The sequence below is a fragment of the Xiphias gladius genome, chromosome 20, assembly GCF_016859285.1.
Source record: "Xiphias gladius isolate SHS-SW01 ecotype Sanya breed wild chromosome 20, ASM1685928v1, whole genome shotgun sequence".
Lineage (NCBI taxonomy): Eukaryota > Metazoa > Chordata > Actinopteri > Istiophoriformes > Xiphiidae > Xiphias > Xiphias gladius.
The window spans coordinates 4,727,890-4,748,249 of NC_053419.1; the positions used below are offsets into that span (position 1 = coordinate 4,727,890).

The 20,360-nt window shown below is 42.1% G+C and overlaps 2 protein-coding genes across 6 annotated transcripts; one reads left to right on the forward strand and one right to left on the reverse strand.

Annotated features, from left to right (window-relative positions):
* Nucleotides 1–3,821: 3,821 nt before the first annotated feature.
* On the reverse strand, nt 3,822–5,972 carry LOC120806197 (5-hydroxytryptamine receptor 1A-beta). 2 transcript variants are annotated; one of them, XM_040157072.1, is made up of 2 exons: nt 5,824–5,972; nt 3,822–5,422 (listed from the first exon to the last, which is right to left on the reverse strand). In XM_040157072.1, the coding sequence occupies exon 2, from the start codon at nt 5,292–5,294 to the stop codon at nt 4,044–4,046; it is 1,251 nt and encodes a 416-aa protein (XP_040013006.1). In that variant the 5' UTR covers nt 5,295–5,422; nt 5,824–5,972; the 3' UTR covers nt 3,822–4,043. The 2 variants fall into 2 exon arrangements, with proteins under 2 accessions (XP_040013006.1, XP_040013005.1); XM_040157071.1 differs by having other exon boundaries at nt 3,822–5,537.
* Nucleotides 5,973–8,047: 2,075 nt separating this feature from the next.
* Nucleotides 8,048–20,192, forward strand: LOC120806196 (E3 ubiquitin-protein ligase RNF180-like). 4 transcript variants are annotated; one of them, XM_040157067.1, is made up of 9 exons: nt 8,048–8,479; nt 8,560–8,814; nt 9,429–9,531; nt 10,079–10,174; nt 11,407–12,162; nt 14,763–14,876; nt 16,129–16,348; nt 16,586–16,711; nt 17,846–20,192. In XM_040157067.1, the coding sequence occupies exons 3-9, from the start codon at nt 9,475–9,477 to the stop codon at nt 18,040–18,042; spliced, it is 1,566 nt and encodes a 521-aa protein (XP_040013001.1). In that variant the 5' UTR covers nt 8,048–8,479; nt 8,560–8,814; nt 9,429–9,474; the 3' UTR covers nt 18,043–20,192. The 4 variants fall into 4 exon arrangements, with proteins under 4 accessions (XP_040013001.1, XP_040013003.1, XP_040013002.1 ...); XM_040157069.1 differs by having other exon boundaries at nt 8,048–8,161; nt 8,243–8,814; XM_040157068.1 differs by lacking the exon at nt 8,560–8,814 and having other exon boundaries at nt 8,048–8,445.
* Nucleotides 20,193–20,360: the final 168 nt, after the last annotated feature.

Below are 20,360 nucleotides of genomic sequence, written 5' to 3' on the forward strand. Positions count from 1 at the left end.
CTGCAGAAGAAAAAGACTGAAAATGTTCCTAATTACTGATGTTTCTGTGATAGTAATGGATTTACATGATGCTGAGAGCATGCAGCACTCAGGGCTGTTTGCATTACAGCAAAGTAACATGTTTTATGAGCCATTTGCTTTTCATGAGAACCCTGAAAACGGTTGATTTAGTGTTTCTCTTCCAGAAGGGTGTCTGACTTGAGAGACAGATTGTCAAAATCCGATACCCTGATCACGAGTCTCAATAGCAAAGTTTCACTACAGCCTCCCTGTTTGAAGCAAAGGCTTTCTGTCACAAATCTGTCGTTACGAAGCCGAGCTGAGATAACCCTGATGACATCACAATGGCATCATCTGACTGGCGTCCTCCAGACACCACAGATGACGTCTGACAACTGGTCAGTGTGGAAATGAATTCCTAATCTTCTCCCAAAAATGCCACCCCCTACCACAGTGCTTGCCCCCTGCTTTTCATCCTGGAAACTGTGATTGTAAAATAATAGAATTTTTAACCACCATTATATCCATAAACTATGCATAGCAATGCAAAAAACAAGAAATAAAGAGAAAATCGACAAATGATAAATCCTTCTGTAATCACTTTAGGCACCCAAAAGATTCAGGTACGGCACTGCACCAAACGCGCACACGCATGCTGAAGTTCCATATACTGTTGGTCATGTGATGACAACTGAGCCATCTCCATGACAACTGAGCAAACTGCATCCACTGAGGAAGCCCTTTAAATCAGAGTGAAAGCTTAGGAAAAGCTGCTAATTTTCCCAGGAGTCAAAATTCGTTTTTCCAAAGTCAGTACTGTAGTTTAATACTGTTCTCTGGTGATTGGTGCAAATAAATTAAGAATTTGAGAGCGCAATTGATTCATTTATGCACACAAATGATTTTTTTTTAGTATGTCATGCCATGTCATGTGCAGGACTCTGCCCTGGCTAAATTTAGTTTGCTATATTGTTCTCTGAATGCTCATGTTTCTTGCCACATGTAATTTGTTCCAGGGCTGTAGCCAGGATTTTAGCAACACTAAGGTTATCACTCCGAGTCCCCGCAGTGCACCCACCTACACACACACATATGCACACACATTTTGACCAGTTTTTATCCTTTTCATGTAGGTTTTCTGTATTCTACACATTGCCAAGAATACAATTCTGGTGAAGAAACTACTGACCATTTAATCAATCATTTATTGGCAAAAAGTAATTAAATGTAAACACTATGTTGTGTCTAAAAAACAAAAAAACAAACAAAAAAACAAAAACAGGAGAATATAAACTCCCTCCAAGCTGCTAAGTGACTAAATCTCCAGTCTGAAGACATGGGCTCATTGTCGTCACTGGTGACTACAGCCTTGGCAAAATTTCCGTGTTCCTTGATTTCAGCAATTAATGGAGTTGTGATAAACCAGAATTACCCTTTAACATCTAAAACCCCAAAAGTCTTTCTGTGGGTCAGCCATTGCAAACTCATGCTGAACAGAAAAACCCACAGAGCCTGTATTTTAAATTCTAGTGGCGATCCCAAAGTTTTGCAAAGATACCAACAATGTCAGGTTGAATTTTGGGGAATTGTGTTTAAAACTGATTTACAAAACCACAAGAATATTTCCATTCCTGTCTTGAGTCTTTGGTTCTGATATTTAATTCAATGTAAATATCACATTGCTTGAATGAAGAACCGGAACAATCCATAAGCATGCATTTGGTCCTATCAGACAATGTGGAAAAATATTATTTTAATAATCTTTTATTTCAGATTTACTGAAAATAAAAGGGGAAAATACAATGAGGGAAGCTGTTTAAACAAACTTCAAAAAGTAGAAGTTCCTGGCACTCTTGTTGAGAGAGGGCCTTAGTAAAGTAGTGGAAAACTGTGAGCAAAAAAAAAAAAAAGAAAGAAAGAAAAATAAAAAAATTCACCTGCTTATTGTCTGAAATGGCTGCCAGCTGTGGGCCCCTCATACACACACCTCTGTATCCCTGTGTCGCAGCAGGGCTTTGATCAGGTAATTGCCCTTCGGCCCCCAGATTTTGCATCCCATATATGTCGCTATGGCGACCACCTCTCCAGCATCCATCTGTGTGCCCCCTTCACAGGCCTTTTTAAGATGGACATACATGTTATGAGGCTGTGAGTGATGGAGGAAAATGGCAGCGAGGCACTACAAGAAGCACCCCGAGCAACCTTTTTATTGCTGCTCATGTATGGTGATGAACGTGTGTGTGCAGGTGTGTGTTTCTTTTTTGTCTCCCTCTCTGCGAGTCTGTCCATCTGTCCGTCCGTCTGTCTGTTTGCCTGCCCACCACATTCGAGACGCTCCTCATGTCAGTGTCGTCAGCCATCAGCAGATCCACATGTTCTAAGCGGATCAGAGTGCAGGTGGAGCTCAGGGGAAAAGAGTTTGGGGCCTCAAGATGCTGTTTGAAGACACTTTGACGAGAGTGACACATTTTCTCTTGCGGGGGATCAAGGTCTGTGAAGATTTTTTTAAGACAAGACCTTAAGCCCCGCTGTGACACAAATATTATGCATTTATTAGAACCCTTTAACACTAAATACGGCTATTAAAATCATGTTTTTCCACATTGCCTTACAGGATCACATATGTATTCTGCTTCAGTTTGTTCCAGCTCCTCACTGAAAGCTTTATTATATTTACATAGACATACACATTGGAAATGTTCAAATCAAATACTCCATGTTTTTTACAGCTGCACCTTTCCATCAAATTTAAATATTCTAGATGCACTGAGCATCGGCTTTAGACACATTTCCCCAAAATTCAGCCAGACATATTTGGTGTTTTTGGGATCTACACTGGAATTTAAAATCAAGTTCTCTGGATTTAAACAATGCTTTGCTCACCAATGACTGACCCACCAATAGACCATGGGGTTGAAGCCAAATAAGATCACACAGGATTCGTGGTTTCTGTTTCACATTCACGCAGGGAAAAAAAGCAAATCCACACCTGGAAACTGCACAGTTTCACATCTTCTGCCGTTGACCGCTTCCAAGGGAAAAGTTTCGCCTTACGTGCCTTGCTTGAGGGCACTGCAGTGGTGGAGCTGCTGCAGTACCCTCAGATGTTTAATGACGTCATGCGCATGAATGCTTGCAGGTGCTGGGTGACAATTATCTACACTGACAGACAGAAAACACTGAGGCAAAGATCTGAGGAGGACGGTCTGGAAGCACTGACAAACATGTTCACATAGGAAAAAAGGGGATTTGCTACTACATATGCAGAACTAAAGTTTTTGAAAATTTAGAGTGAAACTGAATAGTATTAAGAGTAGAGCAGGGCTGCAACCCCTGATGTTTTTCATTATATATAAATCTATTTTTTCAATTAAATGAGTAATGATTCAGTTTATTAAAAAAGCTTCCCAGAGTCCAAGGTGAGATGTTCAGACTGCTTGTTTTGTCCGACCAACAGTCCAAAGTCTAAAGATATTCAGTTTACAATGATATAAAAGAGAGAAAAACAGAAAGTCCTCACATTGGAGAAGCTGAAATCAGAGAATCTTTGACCTTTTAGCTTCACGAATGACTTAAATGATCAATCGATAATCAAAATGGTTATTGCTTAATGATCTGCTAAAGGACAAATCATTCTAATCGTTCACTTCAGTGAAGCCACAGGAGATTTCACATTCACCTCTTCCTCATTTTTGTCACTCACTTAACAACAAATTTCGTTTTCAAATGTTGAATCTAAAAGGCATGAATCTGTACACAAATAATAAATGGTGGTTTCAGAACAGTTATTAAAAATGATCTCTTTATTGAACATTACACAACATGAGGAGGAACATGGAGCTTCAATCAAACGATCACAGCTTTATCTATGCATAGGCTACAGACATCTCTGGGAATATTCAAGGATGGTGATCATCAGCAGTAATCATTATGAGCCCTCTGTTCGGTTTCAGCATCGATCTTGATTCAGAACAATCTCTTTGTGCCACTTTTACAGGCTGATGTTTTGTGAGTCTATGGTGACAGCACTAAAACTGAAACCATCACGGTCTGCAGAAATGACACTTGATAATTTTCTTGAATGCGCTCTGGAAGTCTTTGTTGAAGTACGCGTAAATGATGGGGTTGAGTAAAGAGTTGGAGTAGCCCAGCCAGTTTATCACGGCCTCCAGCCAGCGGGGCATGTAGCACGACTCTTGGCAAAAAGGCATGACCAGGGCGACGATGAAGAAGGGCAGCCAGCAGAGGATGAAGGTGCCCATGATGATGCCCAGAGTCTTCACCGTTTTGCGCTCCCGTGCCAGCGCGATCTTCCGCTTGGCCTCGGTCGCCTTCTCGTGCCTGCTTTCGAACAGCGGCACGGAGCTCGGGGTGTTGGGCAGCGGCAGGTTGCCCTTGGCGTTGCTGTGAACTTCGATGATCTCCAGAGACTCGCCGTCCTCCGCATGTTTCACCGCGCCGTTGACGTTCGGCAGCGGCCGGGGCTCCACGCTCCTTTTCCAGCTCTTACCCTGCGCGTCTCCGGGAGTGTTTTTGTGGAAGGGCGCCGGGGACAACGCCAAGCAGGAGTCGGACACTTTCTTCTTCTCCGTTTTGCGCACCGTCCTCCTGATCCGAAACCTGGCAGCTTTGAATATCCGACCGTATAAAACCAGCATCAGCGTCAGCGGGATGTAAAAAGCCCCGAATGTGGAGTATATTGTGTACCATGGGTCTTGCCTGATCTTACACTGCTTGGGGTTCGCCCTGTCCTCTGCCATGCTGTTGGGCTGGGAGCGCATGATCAGCATTGGCGGCACTGAGATGGAGAATCCGACGAGCCAGGTGACACTGATGAGGACCGCGGCTCTCCTCGGCGTCCTCTTCTTCATGTAGTCTATGGGCTCGGTGATGGCCCAGTATCTGTCCAGAGCGATGGCGCACAGGTGCAGGATGGACGAAGTGCAGCACAGCACATCCAGAGAGATGAAGATGTCGCACGGAGCCTGCCCGAGAGTCCATCGGTTCAAGACCTGGTAAAGCGCCGCCATGGGCAGCACCAGCACCGACACCATCAGGTCGGTGACAGCCAGAGAACCGATCAGGTAGTTGGCCACGTTCTGGAGAGACCGCTCCAGGGCGATGGCTGCAACCACGCACGCGTTCCCAAATATTGCGCACAGGATGAGCGCGCCGAGCAGGAAGGATGTGACCACCTGGTAACTCAGCTTCACCTCTCCGTCCTCGGGTCTGGGGGTTTTGGCGGAAAGGTTGACGAGCCGCGACCAGGCCGTGGTGTTGTTTGTGCTCTCCATTGCTGGCGAGACCCGGTGTGTTCGGAGAGCTTCGGTCACAGCCCGGTGCGCACAACAGCCTCGCTCTCGGCAGAGCGCATGTTGGAGTGTGTAGCTCTGCAGAGCGGGTCGGAAGCTGCAGGTCTCGGCTGCTGATGGAGAATGATGCTGAGTATTTATACCGATGATGGAAAATGCGTCACTCGTCCGCGAGGATGTAACAGAGTCCGGCTGTTGGTGTCTGTTTAGTCGGCAGCTCAGGCACTGAAGGCGTCGGAGTTATTAAATAAACATATGAAAACTTTCACAAATTTAACTTTAGTTTAATTGTATTTTTTTTTTAAGTTTTCTGCTCTTCAGACTGAAAGTGAATTTCCTGGGTGTCAAATGAGACTTTTTTGAGTCTTATCATTGATGCTAGTGAGGCCATCTGCAGTGGTTGTGTACTAAGGAATAAATGAAAACTCGCAGTAAAAAAAGTAGTGTGATAGTGTGATTTTCTAATAGGCTGATTCAGCACGTGCTGTTTCTTTGGAAGTTTAAAACCTACCACAATTTAAAAGTATCAGTTGCTTCAGGTTGACCTCGTTAGCACTTAACACGCTCTTCGTCCCCCCAAATTTTTAGGACTACTTTCACAGCAACCTTCACAAGACAAAATGATTCCCCTTCTTTTTCAGCCCCTTCGATCAGCGCACTGGGGCCGTCAGGTGTGACACTGCCACCTGGCGTTGGTCCACTTTCATAACAGTTACAAATTGACTGCGATCTTTGCTACTTTTAGTAACAATGACATTGTAAAACAAATCAAAAATGACAAATAATTGAATCAAACACACATAGAAAGTGGGGCCGTTATGTCGAAGTATTGTATGCACAACAAATATATACACCTCCGAATATATACGTATATATATTTTTTTTCATCAGGAAGATGGCCCCCAAAGATGAACCGCTAAGCGAATGCCTCAGGCAGCAGAAACCCAATGATGCAGAGGAGGAGGAGGAACCATTATGGAGGGACAAGCCCCTACACGGCATGTACCACCGACAGATAGAAGAAGTGGCTGATATCAAAAAATCCTACCAGTGGCTGGAAAAGGCCGGACTGAAGGACAGCACAGAAGCATAATCATGGCACAAGAACAGGCACTCAGTACAAGATCAATAGAGGCGGGGATCTACCACACCGGACAGGACCCCAGGCGCAGGCTGTGCAAAGATGCTCCTGAGACAGTTCAGCAAGATGCAGGCAGGAACAGCGTACATGGAACGCCATAACCAAGTGGCTGGCATAGTGTACAGGAACATCTGCACTGAGTATGGGTTGGAGGTCCCAAGGTCACAATGGAAGACACCTCCTAAGGTGGTTGAGAATGACCAAGCCAAGATCCTGTGGGACTTCCAGATCCAGACTGACAAACTGGTGATGGCCAACCAACCGGACATCGTGTTGATCGACAAACAACAGGAGAAGGCATTAGTGATAGACGTAGCGATCCCAGGCGACAGCAACATCAAGAAAAAGGAACACGAGAAGATCGAGAAATACCAAGGGCTGAAAGAGGAGCTGGAAAAGATGTGGGGAGTAAAGGCAACAGTGGTGCCAGTGGCAATTGGAGCACTGGGGGGCTGTGACCCACAAACTGGGAGAATGGCTCCAGCAGAATCCGGGTACAATATCTGAAGTCTCTGTACAGAAGAGGGCAGTGCCAGGAACAGCTAAGATACTGCGCAGAACCCCTCAAACTCCCAGGCGTCTGGTAGAGGACCCGAGCTTGAGGAAGACACACCACCATCCCCTATGGGAGGGGGGTGAGAGGGAGATTTTTAATTTTTTTATTTATTTACAAAAAGTATGTATTGGTAAAAAATGTTTTCACTGGAATTATTATGTTCACAGCAAAAGTCTGAGAAATTGGGACTGGCTGTTTTTCTTTTATAAATATGCTTCTTAAATGTAACTAGTAATTGTAGTACCAAAAAAAATCTGATTATTTTCTGTTCAGCCTGGCCGGATCAACCTGTTTACGGGGTGCGGGGACAAAAAACTTGCTGTTAGGCCCCTACTGACCTGAGCACTCCTACCCTTGGGGCACTGTTAATGTACCCAGTCATCTACAAGTTCCCGGGAAGTACAGCGCAGCCTCACGCAGGGCAAGTCAGTTAGCAGTGTACTTTTTTTTACTTGTGCAAATACCCTTAAACATTTGCAGTTGATAAAATTACAAACAAACCAAAACAAAATAAAATGAAACAACTGACGTACAGGGAACCTGCGTCTTTTGGGCCCCCCTGGGGGTTTGGGACCCTGGGGGTGTTGGCCACTTTGCCCAGTTGACTGTCTAGCCTCACTGTTAAGTTCTTTACAAATATGTTGGATAAGCTCTAAAAGTGTGAAAAATGTTCTCGCTAAAAGGCCTAGATTTTCAACCTTTTCAGGTTGAGGCGAACACTTTCACCTGAGATTTTATGCAACAAAGGTATATTTAGAATGTTTTTAAGTGAATTTCTCCTGGGTAAATTTAGGTCAGACCAGGAGGTTCTACATAATAATGTCAGTACAACATGACATGAATCTTTTTTTAGGCTAATCAAAGAGTTTTAATGGAGGTGGCGGCAGAAGTCTCAGTTTTTGGAATTGCTAGATGCCACTAAGGGAAAGTGGTCTTTTGTTTTGTGTTGTGTTGTGTTGTGTTGTGTTTTCTGCATTCTGGGCGTACTGACACTTAAAGCTGCCAGAGCGAAAGGGCGGAGAGGTTTTTGGTCTCTACCACTCACCGTTGTGTCCCAGTTTTCATGACGTCAACGCGAATGGCGTGTTTAACTTTCTCATTTTACGGACGTTTCCTCGTCGCCATCACTCCAAAACTCCGCCGAGCTGTCAGGTAGGCGACTTTATAGCATAAAAATTATATTACCCACATTATTAATATGATATTTGTCATTGTCTGCAGACTGTTTTGCAGGGGAGCCTGTTGTTGTTGTCGTTGACCGAGCTAAGTGAGAAGCTAGCATCACACGGGTTTTATCCTGCCACCGGGGTCGTTGGCTGTTGCACTTGCTAAAACAGGAGAAAAGTAAACCGTGATTTCGCTGTTGTTGTCCGAACTCTGTGGAAGAGACAGGAAGTCCTCTCAACCTGCTGCCGAACCGACACCTGGATAAAGACGTGGGTTTTTCACCTCAGAGCCTCATATCCCAGGGTCAGCAGGCTGCACGTGTGAAGTTCCATCAAAAAATAAATAAATAAAAAACGATAATAATAATAATATACAAAATACAGTGATTGTAGACAGGCGCGTGCTTCGAACTGTGTAGCACTTTGGACATGACAGTGCCCAGGAACACCAACTCAGACCTGATCACCAAGCGTCAGCGTTGGACTCACTAGTGCAGCTGCGGCTGAATGGGAGCAAATCCCCGCAGCCAGGCTCCACAAGCTGTGTAGAGATGGTGCAGTTAGAGCAGTATAGCATTGCCCATGGTTTCTTCAGTCACTTGTAGCTGTAATGTTCAGCTCTCCGCATACTTCTTTCATGTAAGTAGTGTATTGTGCTCTCTTTATGAATTTAACAGCTGTGTTCATTTGAAACAAGTCAGGGTACATGTATTTCCTGTTCTGGTCCAGTCAGAACTCTAAAGAGGATCACTCGAAAAACAGCCACATGACATACTGTACATTTAGTCCTAAGTACAGAATCAGGTGACCTCGTTTGTAAATAAGGTCCGTGCTGCCATAGCCTCTCTTACTATAACTCTTTTTAAAGGTTTATCAGCTCATAGGACTGAGATTTTATGCAACAGAGGTCTATACATAAACATTTTTTACTTAGTTTCTTTTGCCTTCATTTACACTACATGCAGAGAGCTTTGCAAAACAAAGGCAATTACAAACAAAATACAAATCTGATAAGAAATTATAGCATGTGAGAATATCTGGTAAAACATACAGTATATAGACACGGCTGACTATGCTGAGCCTCCAGTTTTTGAAAATTAGTTTAGGATGTTTGACTCCTCTCTGAATTCAGTCTGTCTGGCCAGACCTGCATGGACTTTAACCAGGACAAAGTCATTCTTAACAGAGTGTATGCTAGCGCAGCTGGGTTTTTAGTTATGTGTCTTGACTGTCGTTATTTTCACCATCAACAGAGCTAGACTTAAAAGCTAGTGTTGGTAAGCTTGAAGAAAGGAAACCATGCTCCGCTGCAGGAGGTGTCGGAGAGGCATCATAGACTCATCGTGTTTGGCCAGGGTGGGTGAAAATTTTTGAAAGTTTGGTCCCAAGTTGCTTCATCTGTAAACTCACTTTTGCATATATTCTCAGGCCATTCTCTACCCAGTAATCTGTTACTGTGCTGGCATTGTTTTGACTCATAGTAAGTTGCTGTTGCTGAGACAGTTAATCAGTTCATCAATTGCTTAAAATGAATCACCAGTGATTTTTATTATTGTGTACATCATTTAACAAGCTAAATGTCAAACATTCTGTGTCTCCAGCTACTGCTTTTCTTATATCATTTGGCTCTAGGAAATTTTGATGGGCATATTATACAATTATTTTCTATTTTATAGACTAATCTTTTAATTGATTAATCTGAAATACAAAATGAAAATAGTAAGTAGTTGCAGCTCTAATCAGGGTTATAGTCTTTGAAGTTGTTAGGGAATGTCAGTGTTGGTAAAGCTCAAAGATAACAGCTTGGGTTTCAGTCATAAAAGATGGTTGGTTATCAGGGTCAGAGAAACTGGGTCTGATGGGAACTGTCCTTATGGACTGTTGGTCTTTTACATTGGAACAGGTTGAGGCCACAGATGAAAGCTCAGCTGCTGTTTGCAGTATTTGGCACGTGAATGTTGACTCGCTGCCAGAGTGGATACTGACCTCACTTCACCAGGTGGGTATGTCAGCTTAGGAGTGAAGTGCGTGCAGTGGTAGATGGTTGCGCTCACGGCCATTAGGGCAAGCAAGGTAAACAACAGAAAAGAGGAAATGAATTTTTGTTCTTTCTCATGCAGATTTGGATACACCGTGATCACAGAGTTCCATATTTTTAATTCTATTAAATGAATACTAAAGTTAACTTTAGAGAAAATCCAGTTGCACAGTTTTCTAATAACCTTCACACAGTAGCTTCAGAAAGTGTTCAGACCCCTTCACCTTATGCACACTTTATTATGCTGTAGATATATTTGTAAAGACTCAAAGCTTTAGAAATGGTTTTATACTCTTTCTCTGATCTGTGCCTCACCACAATTTTATCGTGGAGGTCTACAGAGAGAGTGAAATGCTCAACCTTATTTACACAGGTGTGTGCCTTTCCAAACTATGTCCGTTCAGTTTAGTTTGCCACAGGTGGACTACAGTCAAATTCCAGGCACATCTCAAGGATAATAAAAGCAAACAGATTGCACCTGACCACAATTTTGGAGAGCCAGAGCAAAGGCTTTGAATACCTTTCTAAATGAGACATTTCAGTCTTTGATTTTGTTATAAATTTCCAAAAGTGTCTTAAAACATGTTTTTACTTTATCATTAGACATTATTGAGTATAGATGGGAAAATAATGGCAATTTTATCCAATGAAAATGAAATCTAAAACACAATAAAGTGTACAAAACATGAAGGGTCTGAATACTTTCTGAAGCCACTGTATTATGTGTAACTACTTTTATGTTTATGTGCTATTTTATAGATGAGTTTTTCTTAATTGTAATTTAAAACTTTAAATGAAAAAACATACATAAATTTACAATGAATGGATTTATCATTTAAGTCATTTATCAAGCAGAAATATTGAGATTTTTTTTAAATATATGATAGCCGAGCATTTACTGCTTTTTCTGTTTTTATATCATTATAAACTGAATATGTTTGGGGTTTTGGACTGTTGGACAGACAAAACAAGCAATGTGAAGACATCACCTTTTGCATGTGCTTGGCATTTTTCACTATTTTCTGACATTTTCAGGATGAAATAATAAATCAAATAAATAATTAACAGATAAATCGATAAGAAAAATAAACAGTATTTGCAACCCCATATTTGATCTTGCAAAAATGTTGATGGAGTTGACATTTTATTTTCAAGATGATGTTGTGATTTATATATCTGTGGTTTCTGTCTAGGCCCAGTGGACTGTAGGAAAACTGAACTGCCAGAACTGCAGAGCTCGTTTGGGTGGCTTCAACTTCATTAATCGCAGTAAGTGTCCCTGTGGCCGGGACGCCACAGTCCACCTCAACAAAAGCCGCGTGGATCTTGACCACAAGCGCTACGTTTTCATCGTCCAGCCGAGGAGGACGAGGCCTGAGAAGGGACAGGCTGGTCGGCCCAAAAACAGCACTCAGAATAATGAGAGGCCTGAGTTTAACAGGACTGCACTGGACAGTTTGCAGCTTAATTGTGCTGCTGTCATGTCCCACACCAGCCATGCACAGGACTCAAATTCACTGACTGACAGTGAAAACACCCAGTCATTTCCTCTCAGCCCTCTGTACTGCATCTCTAATAGGAGAAGGCGTAATTTGGAAGATGATGCCACCTTCAGGTCTTCATGTTTTTGCCCTTCAGGTCTTATGAACAGGTCTGCTGTTGATTTGACAAGGGCAGGGACAGATGAGTTGACACAGTCACCTATCTCATATCCCACAAGTCAGCAGGTTGACACAGATGGTGAAGCCTTAGTGGATGCTGCTGCCTTGCGTTCATTTGTTTCTGGGGGGAGACGGTTACCTCTGGATCAGCAGCTGCTGCAAACTGCGGAAGATGTCGAGTCCTCTGTAGAGTCCACAGCTGTCCACGAGGAGGTTTCTGATTCGACCGTTTTCCTCAGAGGAAGAACTGTTTCTGACATTGTAGCTGAGCAGGAAGAGGAGATGGTGGTATGTTGCTTACATTTCTAATCTGCATTAATTAGAAATGTAGCCAATGATTATTTTAATATACACTGCTCAAAAAAAATAATGGAACACTTTTTAATCAGTGTTTCATCAAGTCAATTAAACGTCTGGAATATTGTTCTGGTCAGTGATAGGAAATTCTAAAACTAACTCAGGAACACCATCTGAAATTCACAAGAGTAGGTTGTTTATTCTTGCGGCAAGGGAAAAAGTTATACACAGAGAGTCTGCAGTGCAAATGTCAAAAAAATACAGAGTTCACATGAGACTTTTATAATGCCAGATGGGCAGAGGCTTGCATTCTCACTGACATATATCACACACATGGTGAAGATAGTTCTTTGCTTATCATACAGGAACAGACAAGTGAGACGGCCTTGAGGAGAGGAACAAAAGGGCCCTGTTCCTCTCTGGTATTCACTTCCTTCCCTGGGCGCAGCCTCTGTTGTCATGAGATAGTTGTACAGACTCTCTCACAAGTAATAATATGAGGTCAATACGAGGTGATTACACGGTCATGAGCATAAAGGGTAAGAATTTTTCCAACAGTCAGTTAAGTAGCAGAGGGGGTTGTTAATCAGTTTCAGCTGCTTTGGTGTTAATGAAATTACTAACAGGTGCAGTGGAGGGAAAAAATTAGACGACCCCCAAAACAGGAATAGTTTTCCAGGTGGATGCCACTGACAGTTTTTCCCCTCCTCATTTTTTCTGACTGTTTTTCACTAGTTTTTCATTTGGTTATGGTCAGTGCCACAACTGGTAGCATGAGGCAATACCTGGACCCTACAGAGGTTGCACAGGCAGTCCAACTCGTCCAGGATTGCACATCAATACGTGCCATTGCCAGAAGGTTTCCTGTGTCTCCTAGCACAGTCTCGAGCATGGAGGAGATTCCAGGAGACAGGCAGTTACTCTAGGAGAGCTGGACAGGGCCGTAGAAGGTCCTTAACCCATCCGCAGGACCGGTATCTGCTCCTTTGTGCAAGGAGGAACAGGGTGAGCACTGCCAGAGCCCTACTAAATGACCTCCAGCAGGCCACTGGTGTGAATGTCTACGACTAAACAAACAGAAACAGACTTCAAGAGGGTGGCCTAAGGGCCCGACGTCCTCTAGTGGGCCCTGTGGTCACTGCCCGGCACTTTGGAACTCGATTGGCATTTGCCATAGAACACCAGAATTGGCGCCTTGTGCTTTTCACAGATTAGAGCACATTCCCCCTCGAGCACATGTGACAGATGTGAAAAGGGTCTGGAGAAGCCCTGGAGAACGTTATGCTGCCTGTAACAGCGTTCAGCACGACAGGTTTGGTGGTGGGTCAGTGATGATCTGGGGAGGCATATCCATGGAGGTACGCACAGACCTCTACAGGCTAGACAACTGCACCCATTTGCTGCCATTAGGTATCAGGATGAAATCCTTGGACCCATTTTCAGAACCTACGCCAGCGCAGTAGGTCCTGGGTTCCTCATGCTGCATGACAATGCCCGGCTTCATGTGGCGAGAGTAAACAGGCAGTTCCTGGAGGATGAAGGAATTGATACCATTGACTGGCCCCCACGCTCGCCTGGCCTAAATCCAATAGAACACCTCTGGGACATTATGTTTCGGTCCGTCTGACGCCGCCAGGTTGCACCTCAGACTGTCCAGGAGCTCAGTGATGCCCTGGTCCAGATCTGGGAGGAGATACCCCAGGACACCATCCGTCATCTCATTAGGAGCATGCCCCGACGACGTCAGGCAGTACTGAGTACCATTTTGAGTTGCTGCAATGGAATTTCAGCAAAATGGACTAGCCTGCCGCATCATCTTTTCACTTTGATTTTCGGGGTGGCTTTGAATTCAGCACTCTGTAGGTTGATAATTTTCATTTCCACCCCACGACGTGGCAATTTTTTAGATCCTAACACATTACCCAGTCCATATCAGTATAAATATCAAGCATGATTTTTTTTTCCCCATTGAGATCTGATGTGTTTCAAAGTGTTCCTTCAATTTTTTTGAGCAGTGTATTGTCACATTATATCAACATAATTCTACTATTTTTTTTATAACCAATTTTGTATTAGATTTCACATAATGTAAATGCATATGGAGCCCCTTTAAGGTATTTAGGAGCAGTATGTAAGAGCCCAGAAACCAGTAAATTCTGATCCAAAGCATAACACATCATTTGTCAGTTCTGGGTAAGTAATGACCTGAAATGTGCCGTGGATGTTGATGATCGCCAGTGGATTGTTGTTTATAATGACCTTCGGACCTTGTTTATAGGACAACCATCAGTCCAAAATGGTCTCTATGTCAAAATTCCCATTAAATTTACTGATGACGCTGAAATTCCCCAGGAGCTAAACCTTTAGATTTCAATGACCGCATGTCCTTTGCTCTACCCTCCTCCACTCTCAGATCAAACTTGAGAGCTTTAGTTTCACTAATGGTAGGGCTCAAAGAATTAGGTACCTCATTATTATAGTGTTATGTCCACTATTTTATTCTGTGTTGTGGGATACAAATTCATGTCTTCCTACCCTGTGTGTGCGTGTGTGTGTGTGTGCACGCATGCGTGTGTGCGTTTCCTTCGTAGATTCAAGCCCCTATGGCCTCCCCAGCCCTGAACAGCTTGAGCAAAACAGAGAAGAATCATTTGAAGAGTCTTCAGAGGAAACAGAGGAGGAGACAGCGATGGCTGCTGGAGCAGGTAAGTGAGCCGAATTCACACTGATATCATGGGTGACTGCAGAGTGTATTTCAAAAGGGGTCTTATTCAAAGGTATAGGGTCCAGATTCAATTCAAAAGTACTACCACTTAACAAAAAATGTAATCACAGCGCTTATATTATATTATATTATATTATATTATATTATATTATATTATATTATATTATATTATATTATATTATATTATATTATATTATATACACGCGCACATATAAATAATGAGGGGAAGAGAAGAGTGTGGAGAAGGAATGGAACAAATGGATAATGGCCCAAACCTACCATGAAAGCAACCCAAGAGCTTCTCAGGCCAAAGAAATGGCATATTGTTCAACGGCCAAGTCAGTCACCTGACCTCAACCCAGTTGGGCATGCTTTTCACTTTGTGAAGACAAAACTGAGGGCAGAAAGACCCACAAACAAGCAGCAACTGAAGGCAGCTGCAGTAAAGGTCTGGCAAAGCATCTCAAGGGAGGAAACTCAGCATTTGGTGATGTCCATGGCTTCCAGACTTCAGGCAGTCAGTGACTGCACAGGATTTTCATCCAAGGGTTAAAAATAATCCATATATTTATAATTAGGTTTGTTTGTCAAATTACCCTTGAGCCTCTTAAAAGGAGGGACTGTATAAAAATGGTTGGTTGAATTAAAGATGAAAGTCTACATTTCAGTTACATCTTGATGGCTTCGTTTCAAATCCATTTTGGTGGTGTACAGAGGCAAAAATACAAAAACTGTTACCGTTCAAATACTTATGGATCTAACTATATAAAGCAATATTCTCAGTTTCACAGATATATGTAGGTTAGGTCTTACAAAACATTGAAACTCAGAGATTAATGTGTTTTTTTTCTTTCTTTTTTTTTTTTGATATTTTCACTAGGACTTTGTATAAGAAAAAGTGCCATAAGTACATTCTGTACATTAATTGTCCTCTCTGAACTGTATCTTGAACATAAAAGTGCATAGAAAACAGTTTCTGAAATTAAATAGCTGATAGGGCTGCAAGGATTCAAATGTGTTACAAAGAGGTTTTGAAGGATGAAAATGTTATGAAATGCTGTAGGAAATCTTCAGAGAAAATGATTGGAAAGTAACTTCAATCATAAAAACAGACATCCTGTTAAAATAAAAGCATTTGTGAGACAATTATTATATTTTTATTATTGTTGGAATATATTAAAACTTTTAGCTTGGGAAAATTATCCTTTGTGTGTACATTTGTTTGTGTGCAGGCTGAGAGTATGAGTGGGTCACTGTTGGACAGTGAGGAGGAGGACAGAGAGGGCTTCACCTGCGCCGTGTGTCTTGACGTCTACTTCAGTCCGTACAGCTGTCAGCCCTGTGGTCACGTCTTCTGCGAGCCGTGCCTTCGCAGGCTTGCCAAGAACCGACCGTCGAACACACCCTGCCCTCTCTGCCGCACCCTGATCTCACACACCAAATTCCACAAAGGTGAGCTTCCTCCAGGACTCCAAACCAAACTTCAGAAATATCCGACCTATTGTTCTTCTCATTCCAGATATCTGTACTAATTGATTATTAAACAGTCAGAATGAACGATTTACAGCAATTTTGATAATTGATTACTGATAATAATTGATATTGCCAAACATTTGCTGGTACCAGCTTCTCAAAGGTGAGGATTTGCTGTTTTTCTCACTGTGCTGTACGGTTCTCATTCCTCCTCAGAGCTCAACCAGACTGCAAAGACCTTCTTCCCAAAAGTCTACTACGCTCGCAAGCAGAACTTCCAGAGTGCCCCGTGTGCAAAATGGCCTCTGCCCAGCTGTCGCAAGTGCCTCCCTACCTTCTGGGGTGAGAAACTGTAAAACTATCATGTGGTTCTGTGAGCATGTTTGTGTCTTGTGTCTTGAATGTACAGTAGTTCCATTGTAGTCTTCTGTCAGTGAGGACTCTGGATTATCCAGGGTAACCAGGATGCTGGAAAGGGATGAAATGTAAGATTCAGTGCTGTGAGGGTTGACATGGATGACAAATAAATTAAACCAAGTCTGTCTGCTTGTCGTGCGGTGACATTGTTCACTGAGAAAGCAAGAAATCTTATCACTTTGACGCTGAATTTACTGACAACAGTAAACTTAATCTTTCCAGCAGTTGACAATTTAGTCCAACAAACGGCCTTACAGACAATAAAACGCTGTAATACAAAGCCAGTAAGATAAACATTATTGCACAGTGAAATTACTCCACTCTGTATGAGATATGGCGTTGGGAAAAATATTTTCCACATCACTACACATTTCCTACACTGGTAATTGCAACAATAAAAAAATTTAAAAATTTTCTGCAAAAGCTCCTGTTTCAAGATATTTAGCCTGATATCTTTGGAAGTACAGGGCTAGATTAACATTAAAATGAAACTATTTATTAGAATTGCAACATTTTTTCTCTTGTGTCCACATGATGTTTGTCGTTTTTGAAAACGCATTACTACTCCAAAAGTGTGATGAAAACTGCAATGGATTTCTCAGTTGCCCATTGTGCAACCTAAACTTGTCAATGAAATTGTGAACTGGACTTTTGAATTTTAATTAGAATTATGTCCTGATTTTTCATTTTTGATGAAATTGACACAGAAAAGGTCTTTTTCATGGTTATTTTAATATTAGCAGCCCTGAACTTCCATATTATTCAACTACTGGGTCTATGTTTAATTATATTATTATGATAATAATTCTGCCCAGAAAATCCTGTTTCCAAACACAGTTTCTCTTGTTTGGGATGGTTTTTAGGAATGAAATTCAGGACTCTGTAACAGATTGAGCAACTCATTGGGATGGAAATGTTTGCATTGCTCAATAAATAAATTAGGATTAAAAAAAAGCTTTTTTTAAAATTAATTACTACAACAAAATTCAAACCATCATAAGGATATAAGTTGCTTAATGGCACTGACTACAGAGTATCAATTTATCTTTGTAACTTAAGGGTATCGGAGACAGACAGCAACAGCAAGGAGGCGCTGGCACTTCGCCCACGGAGGCTTCACGATTGACACTTTGGATCTCACGGACATGTGGGGCTGGCTCTTGGACATTGGCCTGGTTATCGTCTGCATCCACTCAGTCAACTGGATCCTGGCTTTCCTGTTCCTCTGTTTCCTCCTGTACTACTACTACTTTTGAACACGAGTTTGCAGTGCAGGTTTATCTTAGTCTTCTTTTTCTTTAAAGAAATGTGCATTTTTCCTGTTATTTCAGGAATCCTGCAGGATTCCGAATATTTGCAGGTTTGAAATTTGAACAAATGCAGTGGCTTCCCTTCCATTATAAGACTTAAGCCTCAATTATATTCCCTTGCACATGGACGCGTAGTTGTTCTTATTATACTACTTTCTAGTCCGCTTGGAGTCTACTTGGTGCAGACAATGCGTAGTTGGTGCCCTTGTAGCATAGTGGCAGCGTGGACTTTGCATGTTTACACCAAATCGGAGGGTACACAGAAGTCCACACAGAGCCTCGCATACACCCTCTGATCGCTCGGACCGTAGCGGATCCTATCGTACTTGCAGATATGGAAAGTGTAAGACTAGCCTCAGGCAAGCTATGGTTGTGGCTGTTTTCCAGGGTGAGAACACGTTAACTCAACCTAATTAGTATGGAAAAGATAGAAATGTTATTTCATTCTAAGCACGGGAGATGCCTATTTCTTTTTCCTCTGATGATGGCGGAATACTTAAAAATAGCTGAAAAGAGAGAGAAAAGTGGTACCTAGTGAACTACTAAGGACAATATCTTGTTCATTTTGATAATGACTTCTCGCTTGATTTTCACTTTATTCTGCTACGAAAATGATTGTATTGATCGATGGTAATGATATGATTGAAGCAAGAATTGGGTTTCAACTCTAACCCTAACCGCAATGTCTGATATGAGAGGCCTGGTGTCTAGCAAGCAGTAGCTTGTCCATTTTTGGCCTTGAGCTCATGACGAGAGAGGTAGGCTGTCGGCCATCCTGTGTGAGACAGAAGAAACATAGCAATACACAGACACAGAGGGTTAACCAATGAACGAGTTCCGCTATTACCGTGTTCTCAGGTACCGTGTTCTCGGCAACTGACATACCTCCCTCAGGCACTGCAACTACGCTGAATGAACGGTAGAGACTATGCCGAGAGTTCTGAAAACGTAGGTTTAAATAAAGTGGGGGTTGTCTTATATTTCAGAACTAGACAATTACTTGTACATTTATTATAACAGATATTATTTTTGAATGGAGAGAGTACCCGTGTAACTCCTGACTTCAACAGTGTTGTATTATGGGTTATTTGTAGCCTTATTATGTTGCTAAGCTAGTGAGTGTCGATAGTCTGTTTACAGTGAGTCTTTCAGAGTTAATCAGCACTAAAAGCCAAGACTTACATCAGAACGTCAACGCTGTTAACGCCGTCAGACGGCTAAGGGAGGATGAGGAAATTACTGTTCAGATCCATTCACCATCAGTCTTGTTTTACCAATGTTATTTTTTATGGTGCACAAAAATGTGAAGGGTTACTTCAGGACACAGCGCTCACTTCATCGGTGAGCGTATTTGTTTCTCTTTTCTTCTTGCTAATGTCTGACTGTACTGTGAAAAACAACAACCTGTGTGGTGTTTTGTGTGTTGTGTTTGTAATGATAATGGTCCAAAATGTTGCTCAAAGGACCTGACCAACTAAATAGACAATCAAAAATCAAAATAATGGTTGTGTTTATCGGACTAAAAAATAAAAAACACACAGGATGCATTTTGACACTTTTGCCCTGGATATTTAAAGAAATAGTTTAACATTTTGGGGAAATGTGTTGTTCTCCTTCTCTCTGAGAATTAGATGAGAAGATCAATATGATCTCATGGCTGTTTGAAGTACGGAGCTGGAGCCATGAGGCGATTAGCCTAGCGCAGTTTGAAGACTGAAAGCAGGGAGAAACAGCTATGTTGGTTCTCTCCAAAGGTAAAAAAAACACACCAGCTGGCACCTCCACAGATGAAACAAACAAGATGCAAAGTGTTAGTGAGCCTTGGAAGTGTTAGTAGGTGTATATTTTAGTTTAACACAGATACTCGTTTCCCCCTGCTTTCAGTCTTTATGCTAAATTAGATTAAACACCGCCTGACTCCTGCTCAGTCCTAATGCACAGACATGGGAATAATAATAATCTTCTCATCTAATTCTCTTGAATAAGGCAAATGAGTTTTTAGTCCCAAAATGTTGAACTATCCCTTTAATGTATGAGTCAAACTGGCACTTTACTGAAAAAACAAGGGAGTCAGCAATAAACACATGTGAAAATTATCAACCTCTTGTAATTGTGTTCAATCGTGTACATGTTGTTTTGTTAACAAAGCAAAGGGTTGCTCAGGAACCAAACATCTAACAAGTAAAGAGAGCAGCAGTTATTGATTGATTGATTGACAGTAGCAGGAGCAGAAAGAGAATCATACTCGCAAATTGGTAAAATAC

Bases quoted from the DNA above. Each gene is read 5' to 3' on its own strand.
- LOC120806196 (XM_040157067.1), top strand. From the start codon at position 9,475: ATGCTCCGCTGCAGGAGGTGTCGGAGAGGCATCATAGACTCATCGTGT. The intron at 10,175-11,406 runs GTGGGTATGTCA...GTTTCTGTCTAG, and splicing joins TACTGACCTCACTTCACCAG to GCCCAGTGGACTGTAGGAAA. The intron at 16,712-17,845 runs GTGAGAAACTGT...TTGTAACTTAAG, and splicing joins GTGCCTCCCTACCTTCTGGG to GGTATCGGAGACAGACAGCA.
- LOC120806197 (XM_040157072.1), bottom strand. From the start codon at position 5,294: ATGGAGAGCACAAACAACACCACGGCCTGGTCGCGGCTCGTCAACCTT.